Source organism: Carlito syrichta, unplaced genomic scaffold (genome assembly GCF_000164805.1).
Source record: "Carlito syrichta isolate Samal-C Ts95f unplaced genomic scaffold, Tarsius_syrichta-2.0.1 Scaffold316060, whole genome shotgun sequence".
In the NCBI taxonomy this organism is placed as follows: Eukaryota; Metazoa; Chordata; class Mammalia; order Primates; family Tarsiidae; genus Carlito; species Carlito syrichta.
In genome coordinates this window covers 476,753-496,798 of record NW_007260156.1, presented here as the reverse complement: position 1 = coordinate 496,798, position 20,046 = coordinate 476,753, and the positions used below count along the sequence as shown (strand labels likewise).

Here is a 20,046-nt window from a genome sequence, read left to right as displayed (position 1 = left end):
GGTAGAAGACAAAAAACTGTGTGTCCCTATTTTATAGTCAGGACTCACAAAATTAATAGATAGTACAGATCAATGAGAACGTGGATCTACTAACTCCTAATACCCATTAGAATTCTGTACCTACCCTTGAGTTTTACTAGTCATAGTGTTGACTTCTACTATACTAGCTATCTTCTTCAACTATCTAGTAATCAAAATAATGTGTGACCAATAGCATAATTTTTTTAAAAGGCTAGTGGTGGTTAGAGAACCTCTGTCCTTGAAATGTAATAATATAACTTGCCATTTTATGAAGCTCAAACAGATATCAGTGATTTAACCCTGTGAACTATTTTTTTTTTTAATCTGGATCTTACTGTTGCCAGGCTGGAATGCAGTGGCATGTGGCACAATCACGGCTCACCACAGCCTCAACCTCCTGGGCTCAGGCAATCCTTCCAGCTCAACCTCCCAAGTAGCTGGGACTATAGGTGCGTGCCACCACACTCGGCTATTTATTATTTTTTTTTTTTTATTGAGACATGGTCTTATCATGTTGCCCAGGCTGATTTCGAACTCCTAGACTCAAGTAGTCTTCCCTTGGCCTCCCAAAGTGCTGGAATTATAGACGTGAGCCACCGCACCCAGCCCCGTTAGTAATGTATATTAATCAAGTGTATTATACTGGGACATATGAGTATATGTGTATTTTCCCAGCTTAATGGATTACATTTTGCAGGTAGACCTTAGCACAGTTTCTTCATATCACTATCAAAAAATTATGAATGTAGATGATTTCTTACTTGAGTAGCTTAGTACACATATCTGATTCCTCAGTACTAAGCTAGTGAAGAACTACGAAAACTGCCTGTTGTGCAAAAGAGATGTATGCTGACAATTCTGAGGTATTCAGACATAAAACTTGTATTAATATTCACAGATTAAGTAATTTGGTGATTAGGCTTCTATCACAGGCTGATCACCCAAGAGGGCTGGGAGAGAAGTAGAGCAAAATAATTGAAAACTAAACTATTATAAACATTAAGGGAAAGGTTTTTTTAAAAAATAACTTAAGGTCTTTTTAAAGATAAGGCTAGATGTAGTAACTCACATTTATAATCCCCACCCTTTAGGAGGCTGAGGCAGGAGGATTGCTTGAGGCTAGGACTTTCAGGTTGTGGTGAGCCCTGGTTGTGCCACTGCACTCCAGGCCTGTACAATAGAGTGAAACCGTTTTTTGGGTTTGTTTGTTTTTTTTAGGATTGACCAATCCACATAAAATTTATAATTCTGCATCAGTGTTTAGGAAGCAATAATGTACTAAAATTAGTGGTAAAGTGTTGGCTGGTTGTTTTTATATGAATTTTTCTTATAGTTTGTTACTGAGTTTTATTTTTTTCTTTTGGTTGATAAATTGTACTTGTTAATTATAAAATTGTCTCACAAGCTTCTGTTTCAATGAGCAGTTATAGATTGTCCATAATTTGTTTGTTTAGTTGACTTATGATTACATTTGTATGTCTAACAGGAAATCTTTCATGGTCTTCAAAATAATTTGCTTATAAATAATAAAAATTGCTAACTAAAGTACATAATATACTGTCCATTCTTCCTCACAGTTTTAGTATTTAAAGTTTGTGTAATCATAACAGTATGCCTAATCAATTGTTTAAGCAGGTTATTAGGATCTGTGTATTCAGCTGTTCAACTTGCAAAATGTATATGAATGGTGGGAATACAATTACTAGGTTGTTTTTGTAATTAAGTGGTGTTATTCAGTTAAGATGAACTGTAATAGTTTTAGTTTCTCTTAAGTTTTTCTGAGGTAACAGATAAAGTGTATTTTATCTTTTGCTTCCTTTTAAACATAGTAAATTGACTTATAACGGATTCTAGTGGAATATAATTTAAACTTCATTTAGGAATAAGCATTTAAATAAACCAAATTTCAACTTTAGATTTCTAATGTAGTTTAGGTTGTCACTAATGGTTTTATTAAGAACAATAGGTGGGTGCAGTGGCTCATGCTTATAATCCCAACACTTTGAGAGGCCAAGGCAAGAGGACTGCTTGAGCCCAGGAGTTTTAAGTCCACCCTGTACAACATAGCGAAACCTCATCTCTACAAAAAAAATCAAAAAATTAGCCAGTTGTGGTGCCACACGCCTGTACTCCCAGTTACTTGGGAAGTTGAGGCAGAAGTGACACCTGAGCCCAAGAGGTTGAGGCTGTGGTGAGCTGTGATCATGCCATTGCACTTCAGGCTAGGTTTCAGAGCAAGATCTTGGTGCTCAAAACAAACACACACAAAAAACAGTATATATTGAATTCAATGGTCTTTATTATTTTCTGTAAATAACACAGTCATGAAATAATGAAGATTTTTTGATCAGTTGTTTTTGTTTTTTACCTTTTATTTTTTTTTATTTTTGTATTTTTCTTTTTTCTTTTTTGAGTTGAAGTCTCACTCTGTCACCCAGACTGGAGTGCAGTGGCATGCTCCTGGCCACCACAGCCTTGACCTGCTGGGCTCCAGCAATCCTTCCGCCTCAGCCTTCAAAGTAGCTGGAACTACAGGCATGCACTATCACGCCCGGCTAATTTTTTTGATTTAGTGTAGAGACGAGGTCTCGCCAAGTTGCCCAGGTGGGTCTCAAATCCGCGGGCTCAGGCAATCCACTCTTTGACCTCCCAGAGTGCTGTGATTACAGGCTAAGCTACCAAGCCCAGCCTGTTTTTCCCTTTTAAATGTATGTTGGAAAGACCATTAAAACATTGCATTCCCTCCAACATATGAATGAATTGTTGTATTTTTCTCTTTATATCTTTTCTTATTCCTACTTTTCTAACATCAAAGATAAAAAACATCTAACAAAAGTTTTTATAGAGATAATTTTCCTAATATATTTTTGTGTAAACTATTTTGGTAAAAATTTTTAACAGATCATCTCAAATACATTTGCAGTTGTTTGAAATTGGTTCATCAAGCCGGGCTTGGTGGCTCAGCCTGTAATCCCGCGCTTTGGGAGGCTGAGGTGAGTGGATTGTCTGAGCCCACGGGTTCGAGACCCACCTGACAACTTGGCGAGACCTCATCTCTACAATAAATCAAAAAATTAGCTGGGCGTGGTAGTGCGTGCCTGTAGTTCCAGCTACTTGGAAGGCTGAGGCAGAAGGATTGCCGGAGCCCAGCAGGTCGAGGCTGCAGTAGCCGGGAGCCTGCCACTACACTCCAGTCTGGGCGACAGAGTGAGACTCCAACTTAAAAAAAACCCCCAAAAAACGAAAAAAGAAATTGGTTCATCTGTACATTGCTAAAGAACTATCAGTTACTATTACCCTTTAGTAAAGCAGCTTGACCTTATGGATTAAGGATCCTAAATATGTTTATACCCTTAAATTCAGAAATGCTACTTAGCCTCAAGACATATCTCCTCACCTAAAAAAAATAGCCTACACACTAACATTTAACGTACCACTATTTATAATAGCTAATTGATGACAACCAAAATGTCCAGCAGTGTAGTAATGGTAGCTAAACTTATCATGGTGAATCTGAATATTAAATGTAGCTGTTAATGGTGTCATCAAAGACTATGTAAAATTGTAGGGGGAGGGACAGAATTTTAAAAGTATGTATATTATAAGTGCATTTTCTCAAGATATGTAAGCATATTGACAAAGTTTAAAGATTATGCAAACTTAAAAGTAGTTGTGTTTTAAAGTATAGTGTTTTTTATTTTCCTCATTCCCTACAGTGTTTTTTATTAGTAATGAAAGGCATATATGATGGACTTATAAGTAACAAATACTAAGTTAAAGGATGAGCAAAAACATTCAAGTAAATTTATTTACAGTTATTGAGTATCTTTACCCTCTGCTTCAGAACGTTATCAAGATCACTGAGTTAACCCAGGTATGGGGGTACTTTTGGATTTTACCAGGTACCAGTCAGTGGCCCAGACCTGGAGGGCAGGCACCTTCATCCCCAAGCTATGAAAATTCGCTCCACTCCCTGGTAAGCGCCTCTTACAGATCGATTTTATCTGAGAGCTTGGGTTTGTTTTTATTCCTTATTTTCTTTTTTTGTTTCTTTAGTAAATCTTGCATAACAATAAAGAAACAGTAGGATAGCATTACACACGAATTCTTTGCTAACAAATGGCCTGATTTAGTTGAACAATAAAAGACACATTGGGTGTGCCTTTTGCCATCTGTCCTTTGGAACATCGGTTGTGTCACGACAGCTGTTATTAAAATAGTGTTGTGGGATTTTTGTTTCTTTGACAAATCTGGGGCTTAATTTTTCTATACTTTTATGTTTACATATAAGAGGAGGCTTTAAAAAAAAACAAATTTAATCCAGAAATGCAAAATGGTTATGTTTTACTTTCTCAAATGATAATATTGTGTATAGTTTATTGAATTTCATTAACAATTTAAAATGAAAATCAACTATTTTGTCATGAAAATCTTATTTTCCTTTTTAAGTGAAAAAGAGTGTATTGTGTATTTCATAAAGCAAAACATGATTTAACAAGAAGGCAGTAAAGGATCTCTCTAGGTACTCCAACGTGAAGAATTTGTAGTAGAATGTTAACTACTGTTGCTTTTGTTTGCGTACATTTATAATCCAGATTTACTAAATATAATAAACAAAATAAGGATGATTTGATGGAATGCCAAGTCATGCCCTAATTCAGTAATTCCAGGTTGCAAGTAGAAATGTTCTTTTCTGTGACTAACAATCATATTAAATTGAAAGAAAGTTCTCGTCTATGTATTTTGCAAGCAACTATAAACAGTTGTGCTGTTGAAATGCTAACCTTGTAACTTCCCTGTTGAATCTTAGCCTTCCTATACCTTAATACAAGTAGATCTTTCAGGTCTCCGCGTTAACTTTACTAACATGTTATGCTGACATGCATATCAGCTATTTCCTCATCTCTTTTGGAGTTAATCTTAACCTGTGCTTTGCCTCCTGTTCTGTCTTGACTTTGCCAGAAAAATCGAGTTGAGCAGCAACTTCACGAGCATTTGCAAGATGCAATGTCCTTCTTAAAGGATGTCTGTGAGGTACTATTTCTTTTAGATGGTGCCTTTTTTTTTGTTTTTCAGTTAATTATACTTTCCATTACCTACTTAAAATCTTCAAGCTGTACAGACTCCAGTCTTTAAAAATCAAACAATTGACCATTTCAGTTTTTGTAACTGTATATAGGAATAGACTTTTGTCTCTTATGTTGTTGAGAGCGATTCTTTTTAAAAACAGCTCTACTGGCATGTGCTTTTGATTTTTAAAATTCTAATGTTTGTGTATAGGGCATGTGTGCATTCACAGGCGATGTCATTTTTTCAGTCCTGTCAAAGAGCATATCTGAATGTGTTCCCCATTTAAAATGAGTGTGCTTTTATACACTTAAGAAAAAATTACAACTTCAACTTGATGAATTTGAGGTCCCTTCCCCAAATTGCCATTATTCAAGAATCAGCATTAAAGTACAAGCTGCCCTTTTTTTTTTTTTTTTTTTTAATCAACTGTAATTGAGTATCAACATAGTAGCCCTCATCTTTTGTAGACGCTAGAAGAAATAACTTCATGGTACATTGGAAAATCCATCTTATAAAGCAGTTATTTGTTTCTGGATCTTTGAAAATTTAGCATAGTCTACATACAGATAGCCTTTTTTTGCTGTTGATTCATAGTGCAGGTTGCTACTTTTAAAATTACTTCATAATGCATTTCACTTGCTGTCATCCATATGTCCCAATTTAGGAAACATAGGATTTAATTAGTTTAACAGATACCAACAGTAACCTCCATGTTTTTTTTAATCCATACAGCAGTCTCGAATGGAGGATCGTTTAGACAGACTGGATGATGCTATTCATGTGCTGCGGAACCATGCTGTGGGACCTTCCACCAGTTTGCCTGCTGGTCACAGTGATATACATAGTTTATTGGGACCATCCCATAATGCACCAATTGGAAACCTCAATTCAAATTATGGTGGATCAAGTCTTGTTACAAGCACTCGATCAGCTTCAATGGTAAAATAGTGCTCATTTTTTTGTAGTGTCCCCTACAGCTTATTGTCCTAAATATTTTTAATTGAAATTTTCTTTTTGAAAGGAAGATAAAAGGGTGGCTTTAAGAATTTCCTTTACTGTCTTGGGCAGGGTCGTTGGCAGAGTATTGGCCCATAAATTCCTGCTATGACCATGTGCAAAAAGTAGAAACTTACTACAGAGATCATTTTAGCTTAAACTTGGGTTTTTTCCAGATGTGTAATAATTGGCCCAAACAGTTTTTTCCTTCAAATAGTGTATAGGAAACTTGAATAGTAAAAGCAGTAAAGCAAGACTGAATCTCAAGGGTTCTGGTCTATAAAAGTTGTTTATTATAATTTGGAACCAGTTTTCAGTGTACAAAGAATGTAAAACTCCGATTTGTACAGATCCAATTTTTTTTTTTTTTTTTGAGTTGGAGTCTCACTCTGTCACCCAGACTAGAGTACAGTGGCCGCTCCCGGCCACCGCAGCCTCGACCTACTGGGTTCCGGTGATCCTTCCACCTCAGCCTTCCAAGTAGCTGGAACTACAGGCGTGTGCTACCACACCCAGCTAATATTTTGATTTATTGTAGAGATGAGGTCTCGCCAAGTTGCCCAGGCAGGTCTCGAACCTGCGGGCTCAGGCAATTCACACACCTCAGCCTCCCAAAGTGCCGGATTATAGGCTGAGCAACCAAGCCCGGCTCAGGTCCAAATTTAAACGTGTATTCCCAAATGAAGAAAAAATGTGGGAGGGTTAACTTTAAGAATGTCTATAATTTAAGTAATAAAGGAAGGAAATGAAAAAAAGAGAAAGGAAACAACTTTAGATTAATCTCCAAAGAGAATAAAATAATTTAATTCAACTCTTAAGAAACATGGTAATTTTTAAGAGGAGGAAAGTAGACTTCTACTGGCTCAAAAATTCTCTGTTGAAAATCTTACATTATTTTTTATCCAGATTGTCTTTTAAAGAAATGAAATTCTTTTTGGACCTACTATGTAACATGATACTGTGTGTTTGCATGTTTATAGCATGATTTTTAAGGTTCACTGCATACTGTAAAATGCTGCCCTATGAAACAGATTTCTAGCTATAAGTCATGTGATCAAGGCTAAAACTCACCTATCATCAAAATAATTAAGTGCCCCAAATGCTGAAGACTTATGTTCTGTAAAATAGAATTGATTCCAGATTTTCACATTCACATATCATATAGCCATTTAAATTCCTTTTGGAGTCTCTAAAATAAACATCAAACAAGACTACCTGGTTTCTGAGAACAGTGTTTTCAGCAACATGGGTAACATTAAATGCTTGCATATCTTAATAACTTGGTTTTTTTGATGTCAGGAAAACTTTAAATTCAGACTCCTTTTATATTAGTTTTTGTTACTATTGATAAGCTAATAGGAGTGAAAACATTAATGAATTTGTTAGACGAATTTAAGGAGGTATTGTAAATCACTACTAGTAACAGTAACAAAATAATTTTAATGGCATACCAAAACTAATAAGATGGCATTTGTTATAATATGAATGTAGAATAGCAAACTGATTATTAATAACTTGTTGAAATATTGTTTATCCTTATTTAGAAAAATGACTTGAAAATGTATATACTTGAATCTCAAATTGGTCTCAACTGCAACATTTGCAATTCTTTTTTTCTTTTTTTTTTTTAATTAGAGTCTCCCTCTATCACATAGGCTGAAGTGCAGTGGCATGTTCATGGCCACCCCAGTGTCAACCTGCTGGGGTCAGGCGATCCTTCTACCTCAGCCTTCCAAGTAGCTGGAACTACAGGCACGCACTCCCATGCCTGGCTAATTTTATTATTTTTTATTTTTATTGTAGAGATGAGGTCTCACCAAGTGGCCCAGGCTGTTCTTGAACCTGTGGGCTCAGGCAGTCCCCTCACCTTGGCCTCCCAAAGTGCTGGGATTACAGGCTTGAGCCACCACACCCGACCAACATTTGCAATTCTTATTTCTCACCTCTTAATCATTTTTTAATTCTTTACTTTTGCTACCTTCCTGTTTCTATTCCAGTTTACCTGCTACAATATTTGATACGTCTCTGGCTCCTCCCAGTTAGATATATGTATGTATAAAAGGGAATGTGTTTTGAGGAGGGTTTTTTTTGTTTGTTTGAGTCAGAGTCTCACTCTGTCACCCAGGCTGGAGTACCCTGGCATGCTCACAGCCACCGCAACCTTGACTTGCTGGGCTCAGGCGATCCTTCTGCCTCAGCTTTCCAAGTAGCTGGAACCACAGGCATGCGCTGCCATGCCCAGCTATTTTTATGATTTATTGTAGAGACAGGGTCTCGCCATGTTGCTCAGACTGGTCTTGAATCCCTGAACTCAGGCAGTCCTCTTGCCTCCGCCTCCCAAAGTGCTGGGATTACAGGCGTGAGTCACCGCGCCCGGTTCTGGGCATTTCTTAATAGGAAAAAAGACTTTTCAACATTCAGTCCTCCAATGCCACATATAAACCTAGTGTATATTAAAAGGACTGGTAGAGGGAGAAATTGTTTTTTAGATATTGCCCTGAAACACTTAACTAAGAAAATAGCTCCCTAGCTGGGCACAGTGACTCATCCTTGTAATCCCAGCACTTTAGGAGCCAAGGTGGAAAGATCACTTGAGGCCAGGAGTTCAAGACCAGCCTGAGCAACAGAGTGAGACCCCATCTCTACAAAAAAAGAAAGTAGTTCCCACTAAATCCTCTAAGAATGTGCAACCTACTTCAAAACATCAACAAAAGATATTCTTGAGAAGGAAAAATCTCAAAGTAGTCTTAAAAAGGGGTCTTCTGAAACATGAGGTGAGTCTTGAGCAGCAACATCAGTGCCACCGCTTGCTTGGTGGTATTGCTCAGTGCGTCTATCAAGGTCTTCTCTTCCATGCTTATAACCTTCTTAGAGGGCACAGAGCTATTGAACATCTGCCAGATATCATCTGCTATCTCTACCCTGTCGCTAGTATTTCCCAACAGTAGAGATCAGATATTTCTGCCAGACTTACCCTCAAAATATAGTTATTTCCTGACAAAACTTGACACTGTCAGGTGAGTCAGTGTTCATCTCTCTCCTTCTGAAGCAAGTATTTAGTTGTGAGTCTTCAGTTCTCAGCTTCAAGGGAAAATGAAGTAAAATGAAGATCAAAGTCTGCCAGTGACTATCCCAGCTGAGACTTAGAGACATGTCATTGACAGAGATGCTTATTCTGGTGGCTTTTATCTATTTCTGAGGACTTCTCTCAATGCTGCTAGAAGTTCCTTGCTTATATTTTCAGTACCCACATATGTGGAATCAACACTTTTTGTATTCTTGCAAGGTATGTGATCTGAGAGGACACATTTCTATAACTATTGCCAGCCATCTCCAAGAATATATCTCCTTTTATTGTTCCCCCATCACCTTCATGCATTCTTCTAATTGATTATAACTAAGAAATAATGCATTTGTACATTCTATAATCAATTTCTTTTTCTTTTTCTTTTTTTTTTTTTTTTTTTGGTCTTTTTTAACTTTCCAGAAGTCTATGCACTTTTTCCTGTATTAACATAAATTAGTATTTGTTTTAAGCTCCTTAGTAATGGAGGCTACAAAGCAAAAAGTACAAAGTGATCACAGAAATAACAGTCTATCAGCAATTCTGTAACACCGTGTATAATTTGTGAGATCACCTTCCTTCAAAAACATTAAATTTTCATTATTCCATTTATTTCTTGCAGAGAATAGAATTATCCTGACAAACATAGATATTTTCAGAACCTCCACACAACATTCAAATAACATAACATTTTTGTTGTAACAGAATTCTGTCCAAGTGGGCATTACTCTAGGTCAGCATCCTAATTGTAGGGTTTAAATATGTTGATTTCTCTCCAAGCATTTAGAAAAGGTTTCAGTACACTTTTTCTAGAAAGGACCACATGGTAAATATTTTCAGCTTTGCAGGGTATAGGATCTCTGTCACAACTATCAGTCTGACAGTGTCACATGAAAGTAACTGTAGTATAAAAACAAATGGGTGTAACTGTATTCTGATACAACTTTATTTACACAAACAGGCTCCTTAAAAAAAATAAAAGACCAGGACATGATTTGGTCACTAGCCAGACTTTGGGAATTCCTGATTTATAACATAAATTTAGCTTTCCAGTGCCAGTCATGGGCTTAGCATGTTCTTTTCTTGTTCTTAGAGCCTATAAGTTTCTGCTTATTTTGTTTTATTGAGTAGCTTAGGGATTCTGTTGAAGTACTTGGAATATTTAAGGTGAGCCAGGATGCACTGGAAGTGGAAGAATAAGAGTTGATGGCAGGATAAAAATTGTACAGGCTGGGCACGATGGCTCTTTCCTATAATCTCAGCACTTTGGGAGGCCGAGGCTTGAGCCCAGGAGTTTGAGACCAGCCTGGGCAACGTAGCAAGACCTGGTCTCTAAAAAAAATTAACCAAGCATGTTGGCATACATTTGTTTTCCCAGCTACTTGGGAGGCTGAAGAGGTGGATCCCTGCAGCCCAAAAGTTTAAGGCTGTGGTGAGCTATGATCATGTCACTGTAGTCCTCCAGCCTGAGCAGGAGAATGAGACCCTGACTAAAAATAAAATACTTGTTAAAAGTGGTACAGCCTGCAGTATAGACAAGTCAGTGATCAAGGAAGGCTCTTATAGTGTAGAGTATGAGGATAGGTTAACCAAAATAGTGTCCTTGGCCAAGGAAATAGCTCTGTTCTTGAGACCCTCTCTCCTCATTGTTTTTTGTTATAACAAGATTATGCCAGTAAGGTTTTCCACATCTGATAGGACTGGTTTGTATGAGATCCATCTTCTTGTCTTACAGGTGAAATAATTATCTGGTATTTTCAATTCATTTGGTTTTTTAAGGCTAGTCAAATGAAGCAGTGGGAATGGAGAAGTAACAAAGAAATCTGTAAGTTGTAAATGCCACTGCACTCAGGCCAGCCTGTCTGGTATTTTTTAATTGTTCCAGAAAGACTCATATTTCACACTAAGGAGGTAGGAAGACTACCACCTGTCAAAAATATCTGTTAATAGGAGTCAATATAAAAAGACATAATTTTGGTTATTGTTTCTTTTAACTGGACGTGCTTGACTAGCATCAGAGTTTAGAATTAAATGAAGTTTCAACCACAGAAGACTTTTAACATATTTTAGCTGCCAATACACAAAAATGTAATTTCCTGAAAGATAATTATATTGGGAAAAAACCTAGGAAATGGGTAATTCCTACTTCCTTTTATATAATTAGTGTGGCCAGCCTGGTATCACTTGTAATGCTTTGCTCTTATTTTTGAATGAGGTTAACATTTTCATTTATTTAATTTCCTACTACTTTTTAATTTTGTTGTATATTTCTCCATATTTACTTAAAGCAAATCCTATAAAACTTAAGACTTTTTGTCAAACATTCTCATTAGCATATGACACTGTATCATTTAAATATTAAAACAAAAATTAGTTTTTAGAATGATTGAAATGTCAGCATTTGACTTTAGTATTTTTCCCATTTATTTTATATAAGAAGAAACTTATAGAATAAACTGCTGGCAAGAAGAAAAATTGCTAAGCGGAAAACTGAAAATAAAAGGAATTATTCATTTCATTTGGGCATTGCAAAGAGGTCTTATCAATATAAAGTTATTGTACATCACATCAGTTTATGGCTGTAATATCTAAATCCCTAGGCCCAGCAAAATAGTTCCATTATAGCACCTTTATCAACATCAGGCCAAACTAAGTGAGGTTAGAAGTTTTTTATGCTAATGGAAACTTGATATAGATCTAAAATGGTTTTTCATTTATGATACTGGATAAAATGTCATCCTTGAGGTTTTTTTTATTTCACTGTTGCAAGTCCTAAGGAAATTTAATACAGACATATCTCTTAATTTTTTTTTTATATTGCTTGGATTTTTTTGTTGTTGTTAAGGAGTGATTGGAGAAGTGTGGTATTCGTGTGAAAGCATGGGAAATAATATCAAATTGTGGAATTTAAAGCTACTGTATATAATGATTTAAATATATAAATCATGTGTGTTTTCTAATTCCTAAAGCAATGAGAGAAACTGTATTTTTCTTCTAAGATTAAGTTTTAGGGTAATTTGTTGAAAATTATCTCAACATTTTTGTCTCTTATCAAAATAAATATGAAATCATCTTAACTTTCCATACTGGCAGTATTTAATTTTAGTAGTATGGATTTATCATACTGTAGCAATTGTTTGTCAAGGTTGCAACTGAAATGGAAGGATTTTACTTTTAACCACTCTTTTATTTCTAACTATTTTTAATGGGCAATTTAAATTTTTTATTTTTATTAAGACCACATTATGGTGCTTTTAAAAGAGTTTTGGTAACACTTTAAAGCTCAAAATTATTCAAAATGACAACTTAAAGTTTTAAAACTATAGAGGTTATACTTTTATGGAGATATCATTTAAGAGGAATCATAACATCTGGAATATTACCAAGTTTCTAGTATAAAACCCCTTTGCAAATAAAACAAAATACCTTAAGATAGACACAGTACATAAAGATTCTTTAGTCAAGCCGGGCTCGGTGGCTCAGCCTGTAATCCTGCGCTTTGGGAAGCTGAGGTGAATGGATTGCCTGAGCCTGCGGGTTCGAGACCCGCCTGGGCAACTTGGTGAGACCTCATCTCTACAATAAATCAAAAAATCAGCCGGGCGTGGTAGCACGCGCCTGTAGTTCCAGCTACTTGGAAAGCTGAAGCAGAAGGATCACCGGAGCCCAGCAGGTCGAGGCTGCGGTGGTCGGGAGCATGCCACTGCACTCCAGACTGAGTGAGACTCCAACTCAAAAAAAAAGATTCTTTAATCAATCTGTAGATTATTTTAAATAATTAGTATTCGGTGAATAGTACAAATTGAACAAATTATTAGAGTAGAATTCAAAATCTGAGAGGAATTCATTCTTAATACCTTTTAGTCTGTTCCTCAATTCACAAGACCTCTTATTCATCAACAACTTAGATTTAACATTTATTCATTGTGAGCACTAAAGCTATTGGCTGAATTAAATGAAAGCAAGTTTCATGTTGGTGCTCTCACAAAAGTAAGGTCATACTTAGATTGTGAGGACTGAGTATGCAACATGGTTTCATTTGATGGAATGGGCATTTTATTCTGAAATGGAGTTCTTCATAATAATTGAAACTTAGAGCAGCATCATAAGCCCAGGGTTCGCCTCCCCTGCTATACCCCCAACAGCAGCAGCCTGTCAGCTGTATGCTAACGAGGTGAACAATTAAACAGGGTCCTTTCTAGCTGGCCTCATAGGCTCCAGGCTCAGACAAAGAACTGTTTATACACCTGTTGTGTGTGTAGACAGAGCCTTTTGAAAATGGAGCTGCAGATTAAAGGGAAGACATGGGAGCTAGGGTGAGCAAGGGTTAAAGAAAATTATAAGAACTGTGAAAGTCAAATTCTCCAGAAAATATATGAGGGCCATTTGTAAGGGGAATCAAGTTACAAAGAAAAAGTTTCTGCTCGCTTCATTAACATGGAAAGCTCCAGACTTTCTGCTTGTCTGAGGCCTTTTTTTTTTTTTGTGGGGGGTAGGGGGGGTTGGAGTCTCACTCCTTCGCCCAGACTGGAGTGCAGTGGCACACATGCTCACAGCCACCTCAGTGTCGACCTGCTGTACTCTAGTGATCCTTCCGCCTCAGCCTTCCAAGTAGCCAGAACTACAGGCACATGTTACTATGCCCTAATTTCTGATTAATTGTAGAGATGAGGACTCGCCAAGTTGCCCAGGGTGGTCTCGAACCCATGGGCTCAGGCAATCCACTTGCCTCAGCCTCCCAAAGTGCTGGGATTACAGGCTGAGCCACTGAGCCCAGTCTGAGACCATTTTTTAAAAGGCTGTTATGTTTTGCAGTGCGCAAATTAAATTTTTCTTTTGGAAGCCAATAACATAAGTTGGTGGGAGAAGATACTTAGCTTCTAGTATTCTGTAGGGGCAAAAATATTTGCTGCTGTTTATCTAGCAACTTTGGAATCCCTAAAATTTATTTAGATAATGATAGAACATTTTTTAATAGTTGAGTTTTAGAAAAAGCAAAAATTTATTTATGCTAATGAGATAAAGGAAATTAGAATTCAGCAGATGCATCATCACTTAAATAAATGAAAAATCAGCTGGGCTTGGCGGCTCATTCTGTAAACCTAGCACTTTGGGAGGCTGGCACTTTGGGAGGCCAAGGTAAGAGGATTGTTTGAGCCCACAGGTTCGAGACCAGCCCAGGAAACTTGGCGAGACCTCGTCTCTACAATAAAAACCAAAAAAATTAGCTGACATGGTAGCGTGCACCTATAGTTCCAGCTACTTGGAAGGCTGGGGTGGAAGGATCACCTGAGCCCAGCAGGTCAATGCTGGGGTGGCCGTGAGCATACCATTGCACTCCTACCTGGGCTAAAAATAAATAAATAAATAAATGAAAATTCAGTTACTGTTTAATGGTATTATCTTTACAGAGCTATTGAATGAGTTTCACATATGTAATAGACAGTAAATATGTTTAAAAGTTTAATTTTTTTTTTTTGGGTTGGAGTCTCACTCTGTCGCCCAGGCTAGACTGCAGTGGCACGCTCATAGCCACCACAGCCTCGACCTGCTGGGCTCAGGCAATCCTTCTGCCTCAGCCTTCCAAGTAGTAGCTGGAACTACAGGCATGCGCTACCATGCCTTGCTAATTTTTTTATTTATTGTAGAGATGAGGTCTCACCAAGTTGCCCATGCTGGTCTCAAACCTCTGGGCTCAGGCATTCCTCTCACCTTGGCCTCCCAGAGTGCTGGGGCTACAGGCTTAAGCCACCACACTCAGCCCAAAAGTTTAAATTTTAAAAGTCTACTTCCTTTTACATTATTGGGTATGATGGTTCAAAATACTATGTAAGAACAGAATTAGTATATATTACCAGAGATCACAGGAAGTTTTAAGTCCACATTATTGTAAACACGAACAAGGAAGTCTCAGCTTTTACTTTATTCTACTGTGATTTCCTCAGCCAGTGGAAATTATTCTAGGGATATTATATCTTTAGAATAGACTTAGACTTCTAAGGTTCCAAAGAATTTGCAGCTATACATTGTGTTTGCCCATATTTACTTTTAGAAAATGTGATTTTGAACTGACCTTCCTCTTAGATCATTAAGTAGTTCATTCATAGTTAGCAAAAACCCCTCATATGTTAAAAATAAACATGACCAGGATGCATTGAGACAGGATTTCATAAAACATTTTAAAAATAATTTTATCTCTTGAATACAGTTTTCACAGTCTACTTCTTTACTAATCATTAGAGCTAGTTCTTAAGATTTTTCTTAATTTTGGGGGGGAAGAAATCAAATCTAAAGGCTAAAACTTTAAAGTGGAAAGTGGAATGGAAATCAGTAATAGTTTCTGTGGCTCCTTCCCAGCTTTAAGATTTTATGATTCTAATGCATGATGAAATTATATAGTTTAGTAAAAAGGTATAGTCACTGCTTGGTTATCCAGGAGAGTAGGGCTACAAATAATTTTCATCAATAACTAATTCTCAAATGATTTATTTTATTGAGTCGGGGTCTCACTCTGTCACCCAGGCTAGAGTGCAGTGGCATGATCAAGCAATCCTCCCGTCTCAGCCTCCCAAAGTTAACTCTCAAATAATGTTAAAAGTAGCTATTGGAATCAGGTGTGGTAGCTCCCAGCACTTTGGGAGGCTTAGGCAGGATGATTGCTTGAGCCTAAGAGTTCAAGATCAGCCTAGGCAACACAGTAAGACCTCATCTCTACAAAAAAAAATCACAAAAGTTAGTTAGGCATGATGGTGTGCACCTGTAGTCCCAGCTACTTGGGAGGTTGAGGCAGAAGTATCACCTGAGCCTAGGAGGTCAAGTCTGTGGTGAGCTGTGATCATGCACTCCAGCCTGGGTGACAGAATGAGACCCTGACTCAAAAAGAAAAAAAAAATGTGAAAGTAGCTGTTAGTTACATTAAATGTGTTTTTTTAAAAATTATTAAAGATAGCTGGGCACAGTGCCTCTCAGCTATAATCCCAGCTACTCAGAAATCTGAGACAGGAGGATCACTTGAGGCCAACAGTTTGAGACCCGCCTGGGTAACAGAGATCCTGTCTGTAAAAAAAAAAAAAGTTTTAAGTTAGCCAGGCATAGTAGCATGCATTTGTAGTCCTAGCTTCTTTAAGGGTTGAGGTGGAAGGTGCCGTGAGCATGCCACTGCACCCCAGCCTGGATGACAGAATGAGAATCCAACTCAAAAAAAAAAAAAAAGTGTGGTAGGCACTTTGGGAGGCTGAGGCAGGAGGATCACTTGAAACCTAGAGTCCAAGACCAGCCTGGGTAACATGGTGAGACCTCATCTCCAAAAAAAATTTTTTTTAATTAACAGTATGTTGTGGTGCACGCCTATAGTCTCAGCTATTCGGGAGGCTAAGGCAGGAGGCTCACTTGAGCCAGGGAGTTATAAAGGCTGCAGTGAGCTGTTAATCATGCTAGCATGGACACAGAGCAAAATCCCGTCTCTAAATTAGAAAAAAAAAAAAAATATGTGGTGGAAGAACTAGTAAATTCTAATTAGATCCACTGCCAAATGGCCTGCGTTGCCTAAAACTTTGCTTTGGTTCCTTTTGTTTGGCTCGCAGGAACCCAAAAGATAATCTTGCATAGGGGTATTTATACCTCTTTGGGTAAAATCCATGCAAAGTCATGAAAGATAAAGGCTTTATTATATACTCAAGAGGGATTCAAAACTTGGCAGTTTACTAGGATTGAAGGATTTATTGAAAAACAGTAGTTCTTATGTTTAACTCCAGGCAGTAAACCTGTTTAATTAGAGACTTAATCTTCTAGTTGACGTGTCAGCTACTTTTCTAATAAATTTTATCTGTAACGTGTTTTCTAAAGATACAGTAATAGCTGAATGCTTGATGGTTTTTGCATGCCTTACCTTCCTATTTTAGGTTAACTGTGACTTGCATAAGTGTGATTAAAGCTGAGAATAAAAATACATGCCTATTTTGTTGTCTGGCAAAGCAGAACTTTTGTTTTAAGTTTCTTTTATTTTTTATGGCTTTTCTGCTCTTTTAAAAATTTGAAGGGAAGCAGTTAGAGGAAGAAAAAATAAGATTGTATGAGGGGGCAAACTTAGATATATACTATTGTTACTTGAAATGTAGCAGTATTTTGTTAAATGCAAGGTCATGTGTACTTTAGTATATTTAGGTAGTATGTGAAATCGATTTTCAGATTGGTTATGTTCAATCATTAAAAGACCCTATAATGTATAGTACTTTATGGTATATAGAAGGCTCTGTTAGCTCATTTGCTTCTCATAACAACCCTCTGTAGGATATAAAATTTGCAAGTTGGTCTTTTTTAACTGATGTTGTGGTTTAATTTAAAAGCAGTACTATTATCAAGTATTTAAGAATTCCCACCAAAAATCAAAGTAGTAGTATCCAAAAAAAGTTGCTAAATCCAGGTAAATGATACTGTTTTGTCTTTGAAACCTAGTAAAAGAATGTGAACAGTTACTGGCTTGGAACTATCTTGACCATTTTTTGTTTGTTTTTCATTTTAGGTTGGAACTCATCGGGAAGATTCTGTCAGTCTCAATGGCAATCATTCAGTCCTGTCTAGTACAGTCACCGCTTCAAGCACAGACCTGAACCATAAAACACAAGAAAATTACAGAGGTAACTATATTGTTGGTTTTCAGCAGTAATGCAGAGATATCATTTGGAAAGTGTTACATTTTTCATAGCCAGATTGACATCTGTGAATCAAAAGTCATTTAAAGGGGAAAATTCCAAGCAGTGTTGCTACTACATGAGTATGGAGAATAGGTATTTAAGGTTTCTGCTGGCCCACCTGGCTTGACAATTGTAGCAACTTATTGATGGCTAGAACCTCATACAAACTATTATTCAGTACTTACCAGTTATCTTTTTACCTGCTCCTGTTTCTATTATGTCTCTTTTCCTTAATCGCTTTCCCTCATTAGTGTGCTTCATGATCCCTAGAGGCAGTGATAAAGATATTTTTGGGTATGCTGAGAGCTCTGAATAATGGAAGCTGTTGTTTTGGAGATAATAATTTAATTGGAGAGACTTACAATTCTGATAAAAAGCAAACTGTGATAAATATTACAGTGGAGCCTATAAGTAAGTACAAATCTGGAACCAATATCAAGACCACCGAACTAGTTCTCCCAGTTATATTTAACCATGACACATATTTTGTTTGTCTGGGAAAATACTAAGCTGACTTCCTTTACCTTGGCAGTATCTTAGAAGTTAGTTTCTAAAATGTATCAGGTTTCTCATACTTTGTTCAGTTGTTTAATAGTGCCTGAGAGTAAGCTTTAGATTGATCATGAGAGTCAGGCTTATTCTTTTAAACATAAATGCTGTAAAAATCATAAAAAGTTTGTGTACACATTCTTTTCAGATCTTAATAGTATGCTTTTCTGTATCTTCATATTTCCATTATAACCCTGTAAGAAGGATATTTACTGTTTAACTCATAAGTGAGTCTAGTCTAGTTTTATGTTTCCTTTGCCTCTTTGTTAGGTGGCTTACAAAGTCAGTCTGGAACTGTTGTTGCAACAGAAATCAAGACTGAAAATAAAGAGAAAGATGAAAACCTTCATGAACCTCCTTCATCAGATGACATGAAATCAGATGATGAATCCTCCCAAAAAGATATCAAGGTTTCATCTAGAGGCAGAACAAGGTATTTGTTAGCATTCAGGTATTAAATGTCACTCATTTGCCATGGGTGAAAATACTTGGGAAGTTGAAGGTTATAATGCATTTGTTAACTGCCAGCTATGTTCTGGATACTGTGTTGGAATTTTTATGTATGTTATCTCATGTAATTGCTACAGCCTCCCTAAAAGGGAGGCAAATAAAAGCTTGACTCCAAAATTATGTTTTCCTTTATACTAAACCATTTTATACATATAAAAAAGAATTACATCTCTTCCCTCAAATTCCTTAATCTGTTGGACAATTAGAGGGCAAAATAACTCAAATAAGTTAAATTGTGTGGTACAGACATTTAGATATATTCAATCAATAAAATTTGAAAACAGTCATCTGTCACTTAACAATAGGACTACATTCTGAGAAAGACATTGTTAGGCAAGTCTATCATTGTGAGAACATCAAGAGTGTTCTTACACAAACTTAGATGATATAGCTTACTACACACTTAGGCTACTGCTCCTGGGCTGCAAACCTATTCAGCATGTTACCGTACTGAATACTGTAGGCAATTGTAACATAGTGGTAAGTATTTGTGTCATCTAAACATAGAACGTTACAGTAGAAGTAAAAGATAAAAAGTGGTACACCTGTATAGGGTACTTAGTTCTATGAATGGAAATTGCAGTACTAGAAGCTGCTCTGGGTAAGTCAATGAGTGAATGAGTAGAGAGTGAGTATGAAGACCTAGGACATTACTGCACATTATTGTAGTCTCTATGAACACTGTACACTTTGGCTACACTAAATTTATTTTTCAAAATATTTTTCTTTAATAATAAGTTAGCCTCAGCGTACTGTAATTTTTTTAGTTCATAAGCTTTAAAAAAAATAAAATAAAAACAGCAACAAAAGAAAAATTAGCTGGGCATGGTGGATGTGCCTGTAGTTCCAGCTACTTGGAAGGCTGAGACAGAAGGATCACCTGAACCCAGCAGATCGAGGCTGCAGTGGCTGGGAATGTGCCACTGCACTCCAGCCTGCACAACAGAGTGAGACTCCAACTCAAAAAAAAAAAAAAAAAAAAAACAACTTTAAATTTGTAAAGCTTTGTGATTCTTTTATAATATCACTTAGCTTAAAATACAAACACATTATACAGCTATACAAAAAATATTTTCTTTCCTTAAATCCTTATTCTGTAAAATTTTTCTATTTTTAATTTTTTTTACTTTTTAAACTTTTGGG

At 36.7% G+C, this 20,046-nt stretch overlaps 1 protein-coding gene across 4 annotated transcripts in view; it reads left to right on the top strand.

Annotated features, from left to right (window-relative positions):
- TCF12 (transcription factor 12) overlaps nucleotides 1-20,046 on the top strand; it is a 402,148-nt gene that overhangs the window by 364,876 nt on the left and 17,226 nt on the right. For 2 of the 4 annotated variants that reach the window (XM_008073760.2, XM_008073759.2), the window contains exons 12-15: nucleotides 3,924-3,997; nucleotides 5,824-6,030; nucleotides 17,673-17,787; nucleotides 18,664-18,826. In XM_008073760.2, the coding sequence (XP_008071951.1) occupies nucleotides 3,924-3,997; nucleotides 5,824-6,030; nucleotides 17,673-17,787; nucleotides 18,664-18,826 (559 nt within the window). Of the gene's footprint in view, nucleotides 1-3,923; nucleotides 3,998-4,983; nucleotides 5,056-5,823; nucleotides 6,031-17,672; nucleotides 17,788-18,663; nucleotides 18,827-20,046 lie in introns of all 4 variants that reach the window. The other 2 variants (XM_021706851.1, XM_021706850.1) reach the window with 2 other exon arrangements.